At 41.4% G+C, this 17,929-nt stretch overlaps 1 protein-coding gene across 2 annotated transcripts in view; it reads left to right on the top strand.

Annotated features, from left to right (window-relative positions):
* Nucleotides 1-17,929, top strand: part of dgkb (diacylglycerol kinase, beta) — a 52,955-nt gene that overhangs the window by 18,593 nt on the left and 16,433 nt on the right. For both annotated transcript variants that reach the window (XM_047340997.1, XM_047340998.1), the window contains 7 exons: nt 604-705; nt 2,350-2,423; nt 3,042-3,116; nt 5,266-5,351; nt 5,994-6,083; nt 6,884-7,044; nt 13,959-14,023. In XM_047340997.1, coding sequence (XP_047196953.1) covers nt 604-705; nt 2,350-2,423; nt 3,042-3,116; nt 5,266-5,351; nt 5,994-6,083; nt 6,884-7,044; nt 13,959-14,023 — 653 coding nt within the window. The remainder of the gene's footprint in view (nt 1-603; nt 706-2,349; nt 2,424-3,041; nt 3,117-5,265; nt 5,352-5,993; nt 6,084-6,883; nt 7,045-13,958; nt 14,024-17,929) is intronic.

Below are 17,929 nucleotides of genomic sequence, written 5' to 3'. Positions count from 1 at the left end.
TTGCATATTGCATCTGGCTGAATATACTTAGCTTCACCCTCCTCTTCCAGGTAACGTCGGTTTGTCTGTTCTGGGCCACCGTAGAGAAAAGACTCGAGAATTTCAAGGGCTAATACAAAAATATGATGATTCATAGTATCGTTTGATTATATATAAATTATTATTTTTACAAGAAAACATAAAGATGAATATTATATATTTGATTTTGGTGATATAACTAAATCATACACACTGGTAATTTAAAATATTTTATTTGTTTGATTTATTTGTTCATTGAATTACATAAATTTCTCTATGGTTAATAAAAAGCAGTTCCTCAAAAGGAATTACTCTGAAAATCTAAATATTCTCAACTGAAATAGCTTTTCTCAGAACTGTCCCTATAATTAGAACGAGTTCAAAGAGGTCACTTCTAAAGTAATGAATTGTGGGGAAACTACAGTTTCATAAATCTCACCCTGTTACAGCAGAAATACCCACAAAGAAACTTGCTTTGCAATACGATACAAACAATGGTATTTTCCTAATAGTACAAATGATTTATTCATTTCTTAGTGTTTTGAAATGTAACGTCAACAATCACTGCTTGACCTTTGACCCCAGGAGAGACAGACGACGCTGAGGAAAGACTCCAGGTGCAGTCAGTCGAGTCGAGGGAAGATGCAGAGAGCGAACTCGGTCACAGTGGACGGACAAGGGCTGCAGGTAGGAGAAAATACAGTAGTGTCCAAATATACAAAGTAAAATATGTAATAACAGTTTGATAAAACGTCATTCTTTTGTTTACAGCTTTGTAAAATTAATGGAAACGAGAAAACACTGAATTTGACTTTGTCACAAGTCTGAACTGTGGATCTTTTAACTCGTGGTTGTCAGACAGACGCAGGGAGATTTCCTCCATCTCGTATTTGCCAGCACAGATTTGATATTGTTAAAGTAAATTTAAGAGACTGTCCGAGTATAGAACCTTTTCTCATCGTTGTATGTCATGTTTTGAGCCTGTGCCTGGCGTCGTGTGGTCCGAGGGGATCTGCAGACGCTCAGTCGTACGTTCGAGTCCGGCCTGATCCTCTCGAGTATCTGTCAGCGATGGAAACCTGCCGTCGTCTGTGGCGACTGCTCGTCTGCTGCGCGGCTGAGAGAGAAATATGATGAATCATATCCCAGGCACATCCATCTCTGCCTCTCGCTGGCTAACCAGCGTAATAATCAAGATTATTATTTATAATTACAGGAAGTAATGGATCACTCCAGACTGGACAGGGAGCTCATTAATTCACCCTCGGCCTGCTGGGATAGCAGACAGGGGGGAGTTAAGCGCTTCATCTGTGTCAGGGCGAGCGCGGGGCGAGTTGTTGCAGACTAACTGCAGGAAGGACTCAAACAGGGGCCCGCTGGAGCAGCGCTTGTTTACGTGATGCCGTGTGGGCCGGGCCTCTGTCCGTCCACGGCTTCACCGGAGAAAACACGAGACAAGCTGCCCCGTCAATTAGGACGGATGAGACCGACGACCAAATTATGAGTCATGAGTTTTCCAGTTGAGAGGACCGAGGAAGACGAGGGTTGTTTTCACCGTCAGGTTTACTGAAAGTGCATCTGCTGAGCAATCATTCACATCTTCTACAGCAACATCAATATTCTTCATCAACTTTAATATCTGCTCAGTTTCGTGATGATTGATGTGTTCTTTTATTGTCCTTAAATATACTAATCTGAAAACGGCTGTAGATTGATGCACTGCAGACTTTTTTGTGGATATTCGTACATTTCTTTAATCGCACAAACCAAAGTCCATTAACTTCTTTCCCATTGAGCAGAGAAGTTTCAGTTTTTCCCTCAGTGCATCAAGTTCTACGTCACAAACACACAACAGCGTATAGACGCTCTCTCGACTCGCAGGTTTTGCTAAATAAGCGGCTTCACCTGGTGTCGCAGCTGATTTAAAAACCTGTCTCCTGCAGAATCATTTGGCCTGAGAGGGAAGCTGGATTGTGATGTTTCCTGCAGACACAAGCCAGATGTTAGAGGCTGTTATTGGGTTTTCTGACCAGTGGAAAACAAGCATAACGACCATATCACTGAAATAAACTACAGCAGAAGAGGAACATTGATGTTGTTGTGAAGAATACTCTTCCTGTGATTAGATCTCATGATTAACAGTAGATTAAACTCGTTCTGAAAGGTGCAGCCACACCTCACCTCCACGAGCAGGTATCAGGAAACCCACGGTTTCATGAAACGCATGTTGCTCGATGCGCCGTCTGAGGGGATATGGCTTGAAAGTGAATTCCTGTGAAGCATCCTGCGGTCTCCCAACACCGACGGTTTGTTTTGACATCTCCCATTCAGATCACAACAATAGAGGGCACTCATCCTCTGCTGGTGTTTGTCAATCCGAAGAGCGGGGGGAAGCAGGGAGAGAGGTGAGCGCACACGATCTGTCTCAACACGCTGCGAGAGGCCTCTCCAGCCCTGATCCTCCGCCACACAGCGGCGTGGCCTCTGGCTGCCGAGTGCTTTAGGCTCTCTCAGTCAAATAAAAACACAATAACATTTACCTAACGCTGGCCGCCTCCACCGTCACACACACACACAGTCACACAAGCACACACACCCACTCACACACACACCCACACACACACACACAGACACACACCCCTCACTGTCACGGCCCTGGCTGGTCCCCCTTCTTTAACCCAGGGCTAATTGGGTTATTACTGAAACATATTCATTCACTTCTTATTACGCCGGCCCTCATTCGTTTAAATTATGAGATCAAAATATGACTTCAGCCAGTTGATATAATGAAATTGAAATTAAAATGAATTAGTCTTTCTAATGGTTTCTCCTCAAGGGGACATTGGCGATGTCCCCTCCCCGCTGCCCAGTCCGCCGCGGCGTCACGCTCTGATTGGACGCCGCCTGTCGCTGACACTTCTGACACTAAATCCATCTGTTTTTTCAGTCACATGCTTCGGTTGTTGTTGTGTATTTCTCTGATGTTTTCTCATGTTGATCTCTTTGCATCTTCTCTCCTGAAGGATTTACAGAAAGTTCCAGTATCTTCTGAACCCGAGACAAGTTTACAACCTGGCCAAAAACGGCCCCATGCCGGGGTACGTAGGTCACTGTCCAGAAACATGGACAAACATTAAAGTGTCTTACATTTTAACAAACTGCTGAAGGTAAAGCTTTGAATTGAAGTGAAAGATTAAAGTAAAAAATCCAAATAACACGTTTCCATGGAAGAAATTATATATTTTTTGAAAGAATAAACAATATTGAAGCTTTAGGGATTTTTAGTTTTAGGTTTTCAATAGTAAAATATACATGAAGTAGATTATCCATGACTCTTTATCCATAAACTGCAAAATCAATACTTTACATAGGAGGAAGGAAGGAAAGAAGGAAGGAAGGAAGGAAGGACGGAAAAAACTAAGGAAGGAACAAGGGAACAAAAGAAGGAAAGAAGACAGATGGTCACGATTCTTCCTTATATTTAAAAAACCATACTGACTAATGATGTGTTTACAAACACGCTGCTGTTTTCTGCTCAGTATAATAACCAGCATCTCATGCAGGAGAGGAGGCCGTCGGTATTAGAGCCTCCTCTCCGTTCCCTCGACCTCCACACACACAAATGAGGTGAGTTCCCTCGTAACGAATCCTGCAGCCTCGGACGAGCGGCGGCTCCTTATGCATAAAGTCTGTACGTGAACGAGGCGCCGCCGCCACAGATGAGGGGTGAAACTCCTGCTATACCACATGTGACCACGCATACAGACGAGCAGCTCTCTGCCGGCCCACACCTACAGCCGGCGTCTGGTTTCCTATGGTTCACATCTGTGATTAAGAAGATGAATGGATCATTTACATTCATAAGGCTCCTTCACTTTGCCGTTTGCGTCCAGCGGCGGCGAAATGCACAGGAATGCCTCGCCGCCGTGCTGCCTCGTTGTTTGGCTTTGATTAGCCCTGAGAACCAGAATCTTTCTGCCTTTATACAAAATAAATACCCAGCGGCACACGCAGGAAACAGATAAAACCTCCACGACCTCCAAGTTTTTTGGGGGAAGTGACCTTGTGTCCTCTGTTATGTTTCGGCGTCCGTGCACGTGGCCGGAAACATCACCTGCTGGAACCTGGAGCTCCTCCCTGTGACCTCACCCCGCTTGTAACCTTGTTAATATTCAGTGAAGAGCGAGGTGAACGGTCACCGTCGGACGCTGCAGGCCGAGGGCCGCCGCCGCCGCCGCCGCACGCACTGCTGTCAATTAGCTGCCTCGCTAACGCAATTACGGCAAATTAAGTGTTTGTTTCTTGGTATTTAAATATCCCCAAAGTTGCCTTTCATGTTAGCGGCTGTCTGTTTTGAGGCTAACGTGGTTTGTGGTCCCAGTCGGAGAGTAATTGAGCGAATCATTTAGCCGCCATACGAGGCTCGGAGGCCGGCTCATTCAGTTAGCGCTTTGTTATTGTGAAGGAACGGAAGAAGTTGGACTGAACATTGCCCGTCATGATCCAATTAACCCTCCAGCAGGCAGCGCAGCCCCTGAATGAGTGATTGTCGATGCCACATGTGTTACTTTGTGGGATCAGAGCGAGTTGTGGATGTTTCACGGGGGTTTAAGATCTGCTCGTGATCTGTTTCTCTGCGTCTGTGAGCAACAAATAGGCTGAAAGGTTTTAATTAAACATCCTTCACCGGAGCAGCTGTGGTATTTTTTTGAAACTGTCTCGGAATGAGAAGAAAGTTCACGCACCTCGAGGGATTTGACATGAAAAGGCAGTGGAGGCTCCAGACAACGATGATGATAACATACTTTACTATTAATGAAGTATTGATATATAGAGTATTGAAGTAATAATGTCATAGTTTACAGGAGTTAGTTTACTTATTTTAGCTCTTTAACTTAATCTAAGTTCATCTTAACCCTCATGTTCTGTTTGGCCTCTTGTGAGGTTGTGTCTTGAATCTATATTTCTTTCTTTTAAACATAATAACTTTATTATTTTATCATTGTAATGATTCAATAAATTCACTGCAGTTGCAAATTACACATTTACAGACCTGTTGATTCATGTTTTTAGTCCTTTAAACATATGTTTATAGGAAACACTTAACGTTTTTTTAAATATGTTATTATATCTGTTATTTTATCTCTGTTAAACATTAAATATGTTCTCCAGAGCAACGGAGAAGTAAATATACGACTCAAAAAGTAGAAAGTAAAGTAAAGCCCAGCCTCTGTGTGTTTGTTCCAGGTTGAACTTCTTCAGAGACGTTCCTGATTTCCGAGTGTTGGCCTGCGGAGGGGACGGCACCGTCGGCTGGATCCTGGACTTCATAGGTACAGAAAAATATATATTCAAGATTTGTGCTGTTTGAGTTATTTTACAAAGAATTGCAAACTCCCCAGGCCTCCCACTGTGCCACAGTACATGTATCCTACTGGCCCCCCAGATTCTGATAATGTACAACATGGTCCAAGTTAAACACCCCATTTCCTTTTCTTTTTTTGGAAAAAAATTGTTTGTTTTTTATTATATTTCAAAGCCGACTGCACTCTTGTTGTTCAGCCTGAAATGGTAAAGCGTACTTTATGGTTTGTGTATAAACACTTTCATTACGTCCGAGCCTGCGTGTTCAGGGGAGGTAAAATGGGACGATTACGTGAGTTGGAAAACAACATATTAGCCGTCATTTGAAAAAAAAAATCACCCAGCATCCTCTCTGGTCTTGAAGACGTGTTACTTGTTTGGGTTCTCATAAATTGCCTCAATTTTTTATCAATCAGAACAAGAGAGGTAATAACCATCAGGCAAAATGCGTCTCTTGAAATAGACTGTGCAACTGGACGCTCATATTGACTTGTCATTTTCTAAGTGGAGCCGCAAAATGGATTTGATGCTTCGTTCGCGAGTCTTTGCAGTGACTTTGTTTTCCTTGCTTTGTTTGGCGCGGCGTCGTGATATTTGTCCCTCTGCTCCAGATAAGGCCAACCTGGACAGGAACCCCCCCGTGTGTATACTTCCTCTTGGCACCGGCAACGATCTGGCAAGATGTCTGCGGTGGGGAGGAGGTACCGACAGAAAATAGACGCTTTACAGTGAAAATACATTGTCCTCAATTAACCTCATCGCATTTATAGTTATATATAGGTCTGTACCTCTGATCTGCTCTGGAGCCCAGGAAGTGTTTTCTCTAGATAGAGCTGCAGATCACTCGTTTTATCTGGTGAGGATTTTCTACATCAATCGTCAAACCCAAAGAAATAGATTTTTGGAAAATAGAAAAGCGGAAAATCTTTAAATTTGAGAAATTTCAATGAGTTTTTCTTAAAAATAGATCAATACATCAATTATGAACATTTCTTATAGATTTTCTGTTGATTGACTGAGCAATTAGTCAATTCATATTTTCTGCAGTGCACTAAACTAAACCACTAAGGGTTTAAGATTTAAAGATATCAAAACTAAATCATTTGCTGCACAACCTCAGGAGATTTAAGGGCCAATATTTGTATTTATTCTTTAAATATAATGATTTTCATGTCAGAAATTGTAAATGTTATTCTCTCTCTCTCATCTAAAGGAGAATCAAACCATCATGGAAACTAAAACCTATTTTTTAAATAGACACTAGGATTCATTCATTATAAGAACGACATCTAAAGCACATTTTAGATTTAAAGGAGTTGATAATCACAAGAAAATGGTAATTAAAGTAAAAGTGTTATGTCTTATCTCAACAAAGACCAATACCAATTTAAAAAATCATTTAATTAAATCAGAGTTCTTGATTATTGCCACTTGAAGGCTTCAGCCACATTCTGTCCTCATCTAAATGTCCAACCTGCTCGTGTGGTCTCTTCTTCTCGAGGATACGAGGGCGAGAGCCTCCTGAAGATCCTGCGGGACATCGAGAACAGCACGGAGCTGAGGCTGGACCGCTGGAAGATCGACGTCACGCCCACGGACAAAGAGGAGCGAGGGGACCTGGTGCCTTACAGCATTATAAACAACTACTTCTCCATCGGAGTGGTGAGTCCCACGTCTGTATCAGGTCTGTAGGCACAGAGCAGCACAGACAGGGAGTGAATGAACCATCAGTGGGTGGATTATCGTGGAGAGAGTTCGGCTCTTAACACCACTCTCTCCAGTCGAGGCATTGAACAAACGCAAACTTGCAGGAAAGAGACGAGTCAAAGTAAATTACAGTTTGATGTGTCGTTTTGCCTGCACACAAGCAATTGACAGCATTTTGTCTTGTTGTGAAACAAACACACGTCTTCAAACTCAGTGCAGCTGAGATTCTGCTGATTCTCACTTTGAACGTGACAAATTCCAAAGTGGAAGAAAAAAGTTTCACTTTCTGCTCCTGAGCAGTTTTTTTTCATGCATTTAAAAGACAAAACTGAAAAACTGAAGTTGAATTTATAATAACTTAACTTTGTCGCAGTTGATGCTACGATGTCCCACTAAGTGCCTCACAGAACGACAGTTAAAACAACGATTGGCCTAAAAACAGTATATAATTAATTAAATTATGAATTAAAAATAAGTACTGGCATAGTAAATAGTTGGGATTACATTATTTGTAAATACAGACCGTACAATAGTGTATATTTGTTTGCGTACAGTAAAAGATTTGTACTTCTGATATTGTGTTTTAAATTCACAATAATTCACCAGATTCCTCAATTAATAAAACATTGTTTACATGGTGATTTAAAAAAAAAAAATTTATACCACCAGTTTGTCAATATAAAGTGAGAATTAAAAACACAAAGATTATTATTGACTTTAGGTCATAATCTTATTTCTTGTTGTACCATCGTGGAGCAAAAAGATACCGCTAGAATATATCTGAATAGACTTTCTTTAAATTCTATTATTTCATACAAATCATTTTGTCATTTCTAACTGGATCGACTCCAGATTGGTTTAGCGTTAAACCTCCGAGCTGTATAAAACAGGCTGGTATCAGATATATAAACATTATAATTAGTACTATGATAACCACACTGCTCTCGACACAATGGGAACTACACTTGACTGTCGTTTCACAGTAGCGGTGAAGGAGACGACGCACATGACGCCTTTTCAAACCCTTCACACCAGAGGGAAGTTTATTCAGTGACAGAGAATCAAAGCTGCTGTAAACGATGAAAACCCAAAACAGAAGAACGACTCTGAAAATCAAATTCTCTCTGTAAATAATTCCTGCGTCTGTTGTTTAAGGTAGAATTAAAAAAAAACAACAGAATAAAACCGTGCACGGCAGCTGCAGTTACACGGTAATGACTCCATTTATTTGTTGTGATCACTTTCTGGTTAGGCCTTTATTGAGATGTGCTCAAGCCTCAACCGTCTGATCAATAAACGAGACTAGTTGTGCGTGGCGGCCGTCAGCGCCACTCCTGTCCATCTCCAGCGTAATGACACTGATTTTACATTGCTCATGTTGGCCATTACTGATAAATGTCAGGGGGGAAATATGGTAATTGACATTTGCAGGTGGCAGAGGAGGGAGCCACTCCGTTGCCGTGAGAGTCGTACGGACCGCGGCGGGGACGTAAGTGATGCATGGCCTCACAAATGTTAGTTGAATAACACCTCCAGCCCCCCGGGCCCCTAATGACGATGTTGGAGGATATTAGAGGAACAGCTCTTGTTAACATTGTGATGGAGGAGAACAGTGGTGCGGATCGGTCTGTGCACAACGTGTGGAGATGTGAAACTACCAGTGTTCATGTCAAAGTCATCACAAAGTACCAGTTACTTCATGTTTTAAATCCAAACAACATGTTGAATGAGGATCTAGAGGATCAAGTGCATTTGTCGTGAGTGGGTCCAGATCAGATCATCTTAGTCCCACAACGAGGAAATGTTACAGCAGCAAGATACATAAACATATAATCAGTATTAGTCTCATATTATTATAAGTAATAATAAGTAAACATACAATACTTATAACTGTAAGGAAATATAAAGCATATATAAAAACAAACAGTTAATATGTACAGTGTGGAGATACATACAGATTATACTCACCATGCAATCATTAATGATGTTTCAATAAATTCAAACTTTAAATTGACTAGAGATAGATATTATAAAATGTGTTTTTCTGATGATCTCTTTATTCTTGACCTTTGGCTGAACCGCTCCCAAACTTAATTAGCCTGAAAAATTAATGTAGTTATTCACGGTAGAACAATTATGCAAATCCAGGTATCCCAAAGAGGGTTTTTGACCACTAGGAGTGCTGTGGAGCAGTGTTTTTGTGAGTGATTGGTGGAAACTGTCTGTATGTGGCTCTGATATCTCAAGAACCGTTCTTCTAAACAACTTCATACTTTACACGTGTGTTGTTCCGAGCTCAAGGAAGTGCAGTGTTGATTCTGGTGCGATTTGGACGTACTACACGTTCAATAATGTTGTGACCAGTCGAGCTTCACTGACCTTTTACAGTTTCAACCAGCACAGGCCCAGAAAACGGCCCATTCCCAACTGGCAGGTTCAGAACGGACACTGCACTGGTGTATTTAAAACTCACAGACTTTTTATTGAGGAAGCAAATCTGAAGCACAATTATTGGGCCTCAAGGAAAAATAACATTAATGAAAGAAAACAGATATGCAGTGTTTGAACCGCAGACCTTCTGGTGACGACCCTTCCTTTTAAAGGGACCAGTTGAGTCCTTGTTGCTGAACCAAACTTGTGTTTTCATATAAAGATAAAACCTCTTTGTCCTGTCTGTCTGATAAAGTCGTTACATCCCCTGGTTGCTGTGTGTGGGATTAGTGCCCAGCAGGCGTGATGATGACAAATGAAGTTGTTTGTGGGGGATTACGGAGACTTTGAGCTCTCTATGGATTTAAGTGTGATATAATATTTTGTTGGCATCGAATTCTGTAAAAAAAAAATTACAATAAAGATTATGCGACAAGTCAAGCTAATAATTACCTCAGAGATTATGCAGATGTGCAGCAGATTGTTTCTGTAATGACGCCGTCGAGAAAGCGAAAGATCAGCAGCGGCGGCGGCGGCAGAGTCACGGCGCCAACGCTCGCTCGAATCCGAAGTCAAGTTTCAATCTGTGTCTCGTTCCTCTGATACCAGACTCAAATCCTCGGTGACAAACTGAAATATTTACAGTAAAAACCTAAATTTCTAATTGATTCAAATCCCACAGATCAAGTGATTCTCCTCCCCCCCCCCCAAAAAAAAAGGGGCGATTCTAACCTCAGCATCTGCCACGGCCCCGTTCGGACGGAGAATTGATGGCGCCATCCCTTTGGGAGGATGTGGAAGTGACGTGAAGTGTAATGATCTCAATCAGGGCCCAGGGTGAGAGACAGAACTAATCACTGAGCACGCTCCACTACCATAATGCAGTCAGTCGCCCTAACGACCCTGGCCCTCCTGTCAAAGCCATTACTCTCCCCTGTAGTGAAAGGCACATCAAACCGCTGGGGCCCACTCATAATTGGACTAAACTTTGAGCTATGAGAGGACATTACACATGTCCTGTATTAATTTGGGTGCCAGATTTTTACATTGGTAATTATTTGAGGGCAGCTAGGGGGAGAGAGAGAGAGAGAGAGATGAAGACGTCCCACTGCCGCGAGGAGGTCAAGGCTTGAAGATGTGTGTTGGTGTCGCTGACTCGTGCTGTAACCTTCAGGTTTCATGGTTTTGTTTTTTAAAATACACAACCAGGCTCCAGATGTTTTAGAAGTTAATAGAATTCAAGAATTTAAAGCTGACAATGACCACGAGGTCCCTTTAGCCGCTGTTCTCAGGCTTTTCGCTCACACCACTCGATGGAGTTTCTCTCCAGAACGAACCTGCACGTCAACTTTTCAGCAAACGTGCAAAAGGAAAGATTGGGATTCAAACATCTGCGTCACGGTGAAATCTGGACAAACTCAATCTGTCAATGAAGAAGCTCATGTGATGCAGTTGAAAGATCCAGACCAGGCTCTGTCATTGTCTATCATGTGTTAAGAAACAGCAGATTTCACATTTTCCCGAAAACTCATTAAAAAGTATTTACAGATGTTGAAAACTAAACTCTTGAGCTCGACTTGAGCAACGACCTCTCGACCTGAAACGAGGTAACATCTTCTCAGAGGAGGATTCTCAGTTCAAACGCTGTAAACAAGCTCGAGTGGCAAAGTTTGTTCATTTAATCCGAGAGAGGAACCGAACTACTCGAGGATTTTAAAGGAAATTCTGTAATTAAACCCAAAACAACAACAGAGTGTTAATGTTGTTACCGAATTCTTTTTAACACACGTATAAAACTTTCAGTAATCTCTTTGTTTACTGTTTCTTTACTGTTTTATTAAACTGTGCAAATCACAGATTTCCAACATGGAGGTCGTGATTATACGCATTTAGTTTTTTTAAAGGATCATATTTCATAAAGTTGAGAACCACTCACCGCTCAAATAAATGATTTCAAGCATTTTGTGATTATAACCAAACAAAATAAGTGAAGTTGTGTTTTATATGTCAACACAGATTCATCAGTTTTATATATACATACCCATATTCAAACTAAATCCCTAAAATATGAACATATATAAACATATCACATATTTGTTTCGCCTTAAGGCAGCGTTTGGGCGTCTTTGCAGCTTAAAGCGTTGCAGCGCAGCATCACTGCAGAACAACACGATGCTGTATCCACTCTCAGTTGCTTGAAATCACTGTTTACTGTTGCAAAGCTGCAGCTGCACTTGTACAGATCTCAGATAATAGAGCCCAAACCAAAGGGGAGACAACCTCCCCTCGCTTTTGCTCTCTTGTTTGCAGCTATTGTCCTGTTTGTTAGAAAAAATCAAGATGCCGTCTCTCAGATACATCCATCATCTCACCTCTCCGGCTCGTAGTGGAGGCGTGAGGCGAGTCTGCGGGGATCTTGAAGAATTCTTTTGGTCTTCTGCTTACAGCGTCTTGAAGAGACATCAAGAGGAGCTCCATTGATTTTCCTCTTTTTGGCTTCTCCTAAATTTCTGTACAGAGAGCTAGCAGGGGGTCCTCCCTGTAGGTGCTGTTTCAACGGTGCCACTCAAAACGGAGAGCGGGTCAAAACAGATTGCTTCAGTGGAGGGAGGAGAGGAACAAGGCCCCCCCCCCCAAAAGAAAAGTTTGGATCAACTTTCTCCAACCCTTTCTTGAGCTGCACAACTTTCATGTGTTTGTTTAGAGGTTTTTCTTTTTCCTGTCGACATTTTCCTGTTGGAAACGACTTAGAAGTGGAAATTAAAGGAAATTTTAGTGTCACTTTTGCCCCTTGATAAAATCTGTTGACAAAAATCCGGTGCATCTTTATGACAAAGCTGATCTACAGTTTATGAGTGATGCAATATGCTGTGTTCTTTAAAGTTTATTACAACAAAAAACTGCCATTTGTTTTGCAGATTATTTGATTTATATCTAAATCCTTTAAAACCAATCGTACGGATGCATCGTTAGTACTTGGTGATGAACACTCCACCTGGTGTTATGTGATCTGAATCAATATATAAACTGATGATATACGATCACGGACGTTTACTCCTGGTATAGATAATCTTACTTCATCGCTTTTCGTCCGTTTGTCTTCAGGATTACACAAAATCTACTGAGCTGATTTTATTTTAAAGACTTATTTTCTTTGACATTTGTATTTTGATATAATCCAATTTGTTATTAAATCTTTTGTTTAGCTTCAGGATGAGATGATTTTTAGGAATTTTCTGGTGTCACAGGACTTTGTTAAGATTAAAACTGGTTTTGTTTGCTGTGACCGTTTCAGCAGTTTTTTTTGCTGTAACACGAATTCGAGATCTAATTTCTCTAATCACACAACACTGTCCAAGTCCTGGTTGTGTTTAAGTGGAGCCGTGCGGCGTCTGTACATCCCTATAAATACACCTGATGCTATGAGTTCACGCTTGAATACTATATCACAGTCTTACCAGCCTGAGATGGTGTTGATACACTGGTGCAGCGTCTCCGTCAGTCACACCACGCTAACGTATCTAACATGAGCGGTATCGTCTTAACACCACGACTCCGACGTGGCTGCACTGTCTGCCCCAGGTCCCGCACAGAGAGAGACGGGGTGAGAGAGAGGTCGAGTGACATATAGAGGGAGGGAGGGAGGGAGGGAGAAAACAACTTGGTTGCCACGGCGTCGGCAGCATCCTGTAGGTAAGTTGGGAGCTGTGATTACTCGCAGTGCGTTTAATTAATTAGCCCGTGTGGAGGCGGCGTGCTGTTCATCAGGGTTTCTGTCGATACCGCTCCAGCCCGGGATCAACCCTGCTGCCACCTCCTGCACGCGGATCCCTCCATCTCACAGAAAGACACTCAGGGGACACACGGGGACTGCTGAAGTCAGGAGAGTCGATTAGAAAGAGCGCCACCTGGATGTGAAAAACTGTAGTTGTTGAGTAACTTTACATGTTGGCGCCAAAGGAATCGAATCCCAGAATAATACAAATACAATAACACATTTATAAACTGATGAGCACATCATAAAAATTGTTATAGTGGCTTTGGAGGCTTTATTTTTCCGGGTTGTCCATCTTATACTTATGAACATGATATTTTAAAAACCTTGTGAAGGAATTTCTTCAAATCTTCTACAAACGCCCAGTTGAAGTTTTCCATGACGTGATTTGATTTTGATGTTCAAACGTCAGGGTCGCTCAGTTTTGCATTGTGAACACAACATCTCAGGAAAACCTCCAGGAGAATCCCTTTTTTTTGCTTCATGAACGCGGTGTCTTAAAAACAACCTCGACAGAATCCGTTAAAACTTGATAGAATCTGTTCCCTTAGACTCGTAGATTGATTGATTAGATTTGGGTGGTCAAAGGTCACGATGACCTCATATGAGAGAAACTAATGTTTGAATATTTGCATTGTAATAAACATCAGGTTTTGTCTTTCAGGACGCCTCCATCGCACATCGCTTCCACGTCATGAGGGAGAAACATCCCGAGAAGTTCAACAGCAGGTATGTTTGTGTGTCTGCTTCTTTTTCTCCAATATACAAATGAAAATGTATGAACCAAGAATTTGTAGATATCGAGATATTTTAATTTATCCCCAAATAAACCTTCAGGCGTAATTTCAAAATTGTTATGAAACCAATGACCCTGATGGAAATAAATGTAGAATAATAATAAAAAAAGATTTAAAGAAATGAAATCGGTCTGAACAGACCTTCCCTGCATGTGCTGGACCTCAGCGTCCCCGGGACACGCTGCTGTGGACAGCTAGCTGCTGTGGACAGCTAGCTGCTGTGGACAGCTAGCTGCAGCTCAGCAGGACCAATTGACGAGCGTCATTTTTAGCATTGGTGATTACCTCGAGGAGATGTGTTCACCTTTGGAGAAGAGCAAATGTGGCATCTATGTTTCCATCAATATTTAACGTCTCCGATATGTCTCCACTAGCGCCAGGGAGTAATTGCGAGCCTAATTGAATTTGCTTGGCTAGTTTGACATCATGGATCAGTCAGAGTGATGACACACGGCGTCCTCATAATCCCATTTGTACTCATTATCATATTTTACCCCGGCCTTAGTGCAACGTTTAGCCAACTGTCCTCCTGCTGCTCACGGCTTGAACACGCGCATGCACCAGAGAAACGGTCCAAAGTGAAGAGACGGGGACGAACACGCGCGACTGTGATATGATGGTTACCCATGGTTACAAGGGATGTGCCGCAACGGCGGAGAAAACGCCAAAGAGCACGAGATACAGAAAACGAGTTTCTCAATCCCTCCATTTACTGTTTATATTCCACTGCCACCTGTTGTGCCAAAATGAAGCCAGAGAAACTCGCATGGGGGCCGCCATTTTGTGCTTTTGACATTATGTTGGGGCCAGAAGAGTAGTGGTTGTAGTTTGGAGCCACGGTTTCGAGTTCAAACACGAGTTGGTCTTCGAGGTCAATCGCGAGGTTTCACCACGTTTTTATATCACCAAATAACTAATTAAAACCTCAGCCATATATTTATACATATATATATACACAGTCAACAAAGAGCGTGTTGAGTAATTCAAACATGGCGGCACTTTCCCACTCGGTGTTGATGAACACTTTTCCCTCTCGGTTCAGATTCGGTCACTTTGGACACACGGACTCGTGCACTCTGTTGTTTTACCCCCTTTTTTTAAGCCTCTGTGAAAAATGATTGAGATATTTTAAGAAAATTATTCTGTCTGTTATTTGAAATCCCGTTAATAATTCAGGAGGGGGAATGGGTTTAGGATCTCTCTATTACACACTCTCCTTGCCAATTCAATAATGCATGATTATAGTTTTTCAAGGTAGCACAGATTTTGTGGGATTTGTCCGAGGGGCTCGTGTCCATTGGAAGTCTAGATCGCAACTTATCACGGAGTCGTTTTCCTGCAGCCGGAAGCTTCTCTCCCAGGAACTCTGGTGACACTGGAAGCAAAGTGCCGCTCGTCTCAGGGGGAATATTTTACATTTCAACAGTAACAGGTCCAAAGGTCTTTGTCACTGGAATGAATGAGGAGGATAAAGAGCAACTGCACCTTTTTGATTAGTTAAAAAACAGCATAAAACTCATTTACTACAGCAATGCACTGGAATTACTGTATATTTTGGTTTGTGATTCTTAAATTAATGGATAAGTAATCTACTGTTTCGTAGACTCAGTCATTATAAAGCATAATTCTGTATTTTACGTCTCAACATCTTTATAGACACAGCTGACTCTAAAACCCTTGGCCTTAGTTATACAATAGTTTTATTCCAAATGTTTTCCTCTTATTGTGACAATTTAAAAGTGTAGATATATATATACTTACATCTTTAAATGGTTATACATGTATAATATACTGCTATTTAGTATACTATGGTGGATTTATGCACACACACGTATATTTTCATATCTGCCTTTATACCTATAATAGTCTAATATGCATTTATATTTGTGTATTTCAATATCTCAAGATACTAACGCACAAATATAGTTTACAACCTCCAATCATTCTGTGCCACTGCACGATACTATAATTGTGTATTATGTTCATATGATCTGTATTTGTATTTCATTTGTATTTTCAATCTATTGTGTTTTTATTCTATTGTCTAACTCATTATGAATATCTGCTGCTGTAATAAGTGAATTTCCTCAGTTTGGGATCAATAGAGTTTTATTTTATTTCATTTTATCCCCAATAGATTTAAGAACCTTAAAAAATTGAAAATGCACTGTCTGCAAAAATAAAATATTGTATCATACATTCAGACATTATGCATTAATAAAACTTGATGATTATTTGCTCTCATGTTAACATTTTAAATCCTTTCTTTGCTGCAGTTTTCAAGGTTAGAATAAATCGTCAAATTATCATAAAAGACACAATCGGAAAGGGACAAATGTCAAATATTGAAGGATTTAGATTTTAATCTGGCAGCAGTAACGGCTCCGTACGTCTCGTATGAACCAAATCTATACATTTTGTCACAGTTTGACCTTAAAGAAACTGAATATTTAATCAGCTTTAATTACCAACCAAACAACATCATGTAGCTTTTGTTAATTATGGCAGCAGAGGATTTTGTTGATGAAATGCAGAGGGGCCACGCTCTCTGTCTCCCGTCTCCCTTCCTTCTATCCGTCTTCTGTATTTGCACCTTGGGGTGATTACCAGGGTGAAGGTGTGAAGATTTGACACTCGGCAGATAGATTCATTTACTGCCACTGCCGGACCTGGAGGTGATAATGAGGTCGAGGATTAAAAGCAGACAATCAGTCGGCCCGTGACGAGGGCTGCGCCACCTCCTCCCCCGTCGCCACTCCTCCTCGATCGCCTTGTTAAAATACACTATGTGTTTTTGCTGAGCTCTCATGTAATTACACACTAATCTCTGACCTGGGGGGGGGGAGGGGGAGGAAGGAGAGGAATAGAAAGACGGAGGGATTGGAAAATTAAGAAGTTTCTATTTGTTGTATTGCGTTTATATTTATGTTACTTTATTTCAGTTTCTTTGACCTTCGGATTGTTAAATCATGAGCCACACACGACTTCTCTCTGATCCCGATAACCAGTTTTCAGTGTGTGTGTGTTTGTGTGTCTGTGTGTCGCACACCCACTCTCCACAACCTTGCTTTCCACCTCACTAGATATAGGACACATTACTTCCTGCATTGGCAGTGAATGTTGGCACTGAACATAAATGGTGAGGTGTAGAATCATCCAGGATGAAAACAAACTCCCTCACACAAAGACTTCCGACTGGATTCATGTTCCAGATCAGATGAGTTATTAGAAATATTCTCTTGTTAGTTTATATCTTGGTTTAATTTCTCAGGATCCTTGATGCGTATTTTCTGTTTCACCCAGACATTTTCTGATCCTTGTTTCACCTTGGATCCAGATCCAAATTGGTAAAATACCCAAATTTGTTATTGAATCTTTAAAACACATTTACAGTTTAGTTTCATCCCTTTTGCACAGTGACCTCACAATGTCCTTGAAATTTGACCTTCAACCACCAAAATCCAATCGGTTCATCTTTGCGTCCTACTGAACATTTGTACCAAACTTCGAGAAAATTCCCCTCCGGCGTTCTTGAGATATCGTGTTCACAAGAATGGGACAGACGGAAAATCGTAATGTCTCCAGCCACTAGATGTCGCTGGTGCAGAGGCAAAATACAAACAACTCGTAACGCTGTTGTAAAACAAACATGTTGGACAATCTCCAATGTTCCAAAGTGAAATAAAACATGTTTCAAACAAGTCATTTGTTTAAATATTTACATTTACGTTGTGAACTGTGCCTGTAGAACATCAACGACTGGTTTAGCAGCTCGTACAGTCGCAGCTCAGTCGACCCTGAGAGCAAGCGAGTGAGCACAGAGTTAATTAATGTCACG

The sequence above is a fragment of the Hippoglossus stenolepis genome, chromosome 8, assembly GCF_022539355.2.
Source record: "Hippoglossus stenolepis isolate QCI-W04-F060 chromosome 8, HSTE1.2, whole genome shotgun sequence".
Lineage (NCBI taxonomy): Eukaryota > Metazoa > Chordata > Actinopteri > Pleuronectiformes > Pleuronectidae > Hippoglossus > Hippoglossus stenolepis.
The sequence above is the reverse complement of the archived record's forward strand: the minus strand, read 5'-3'. Positions and strand labels throughout refer to the sequence as shown.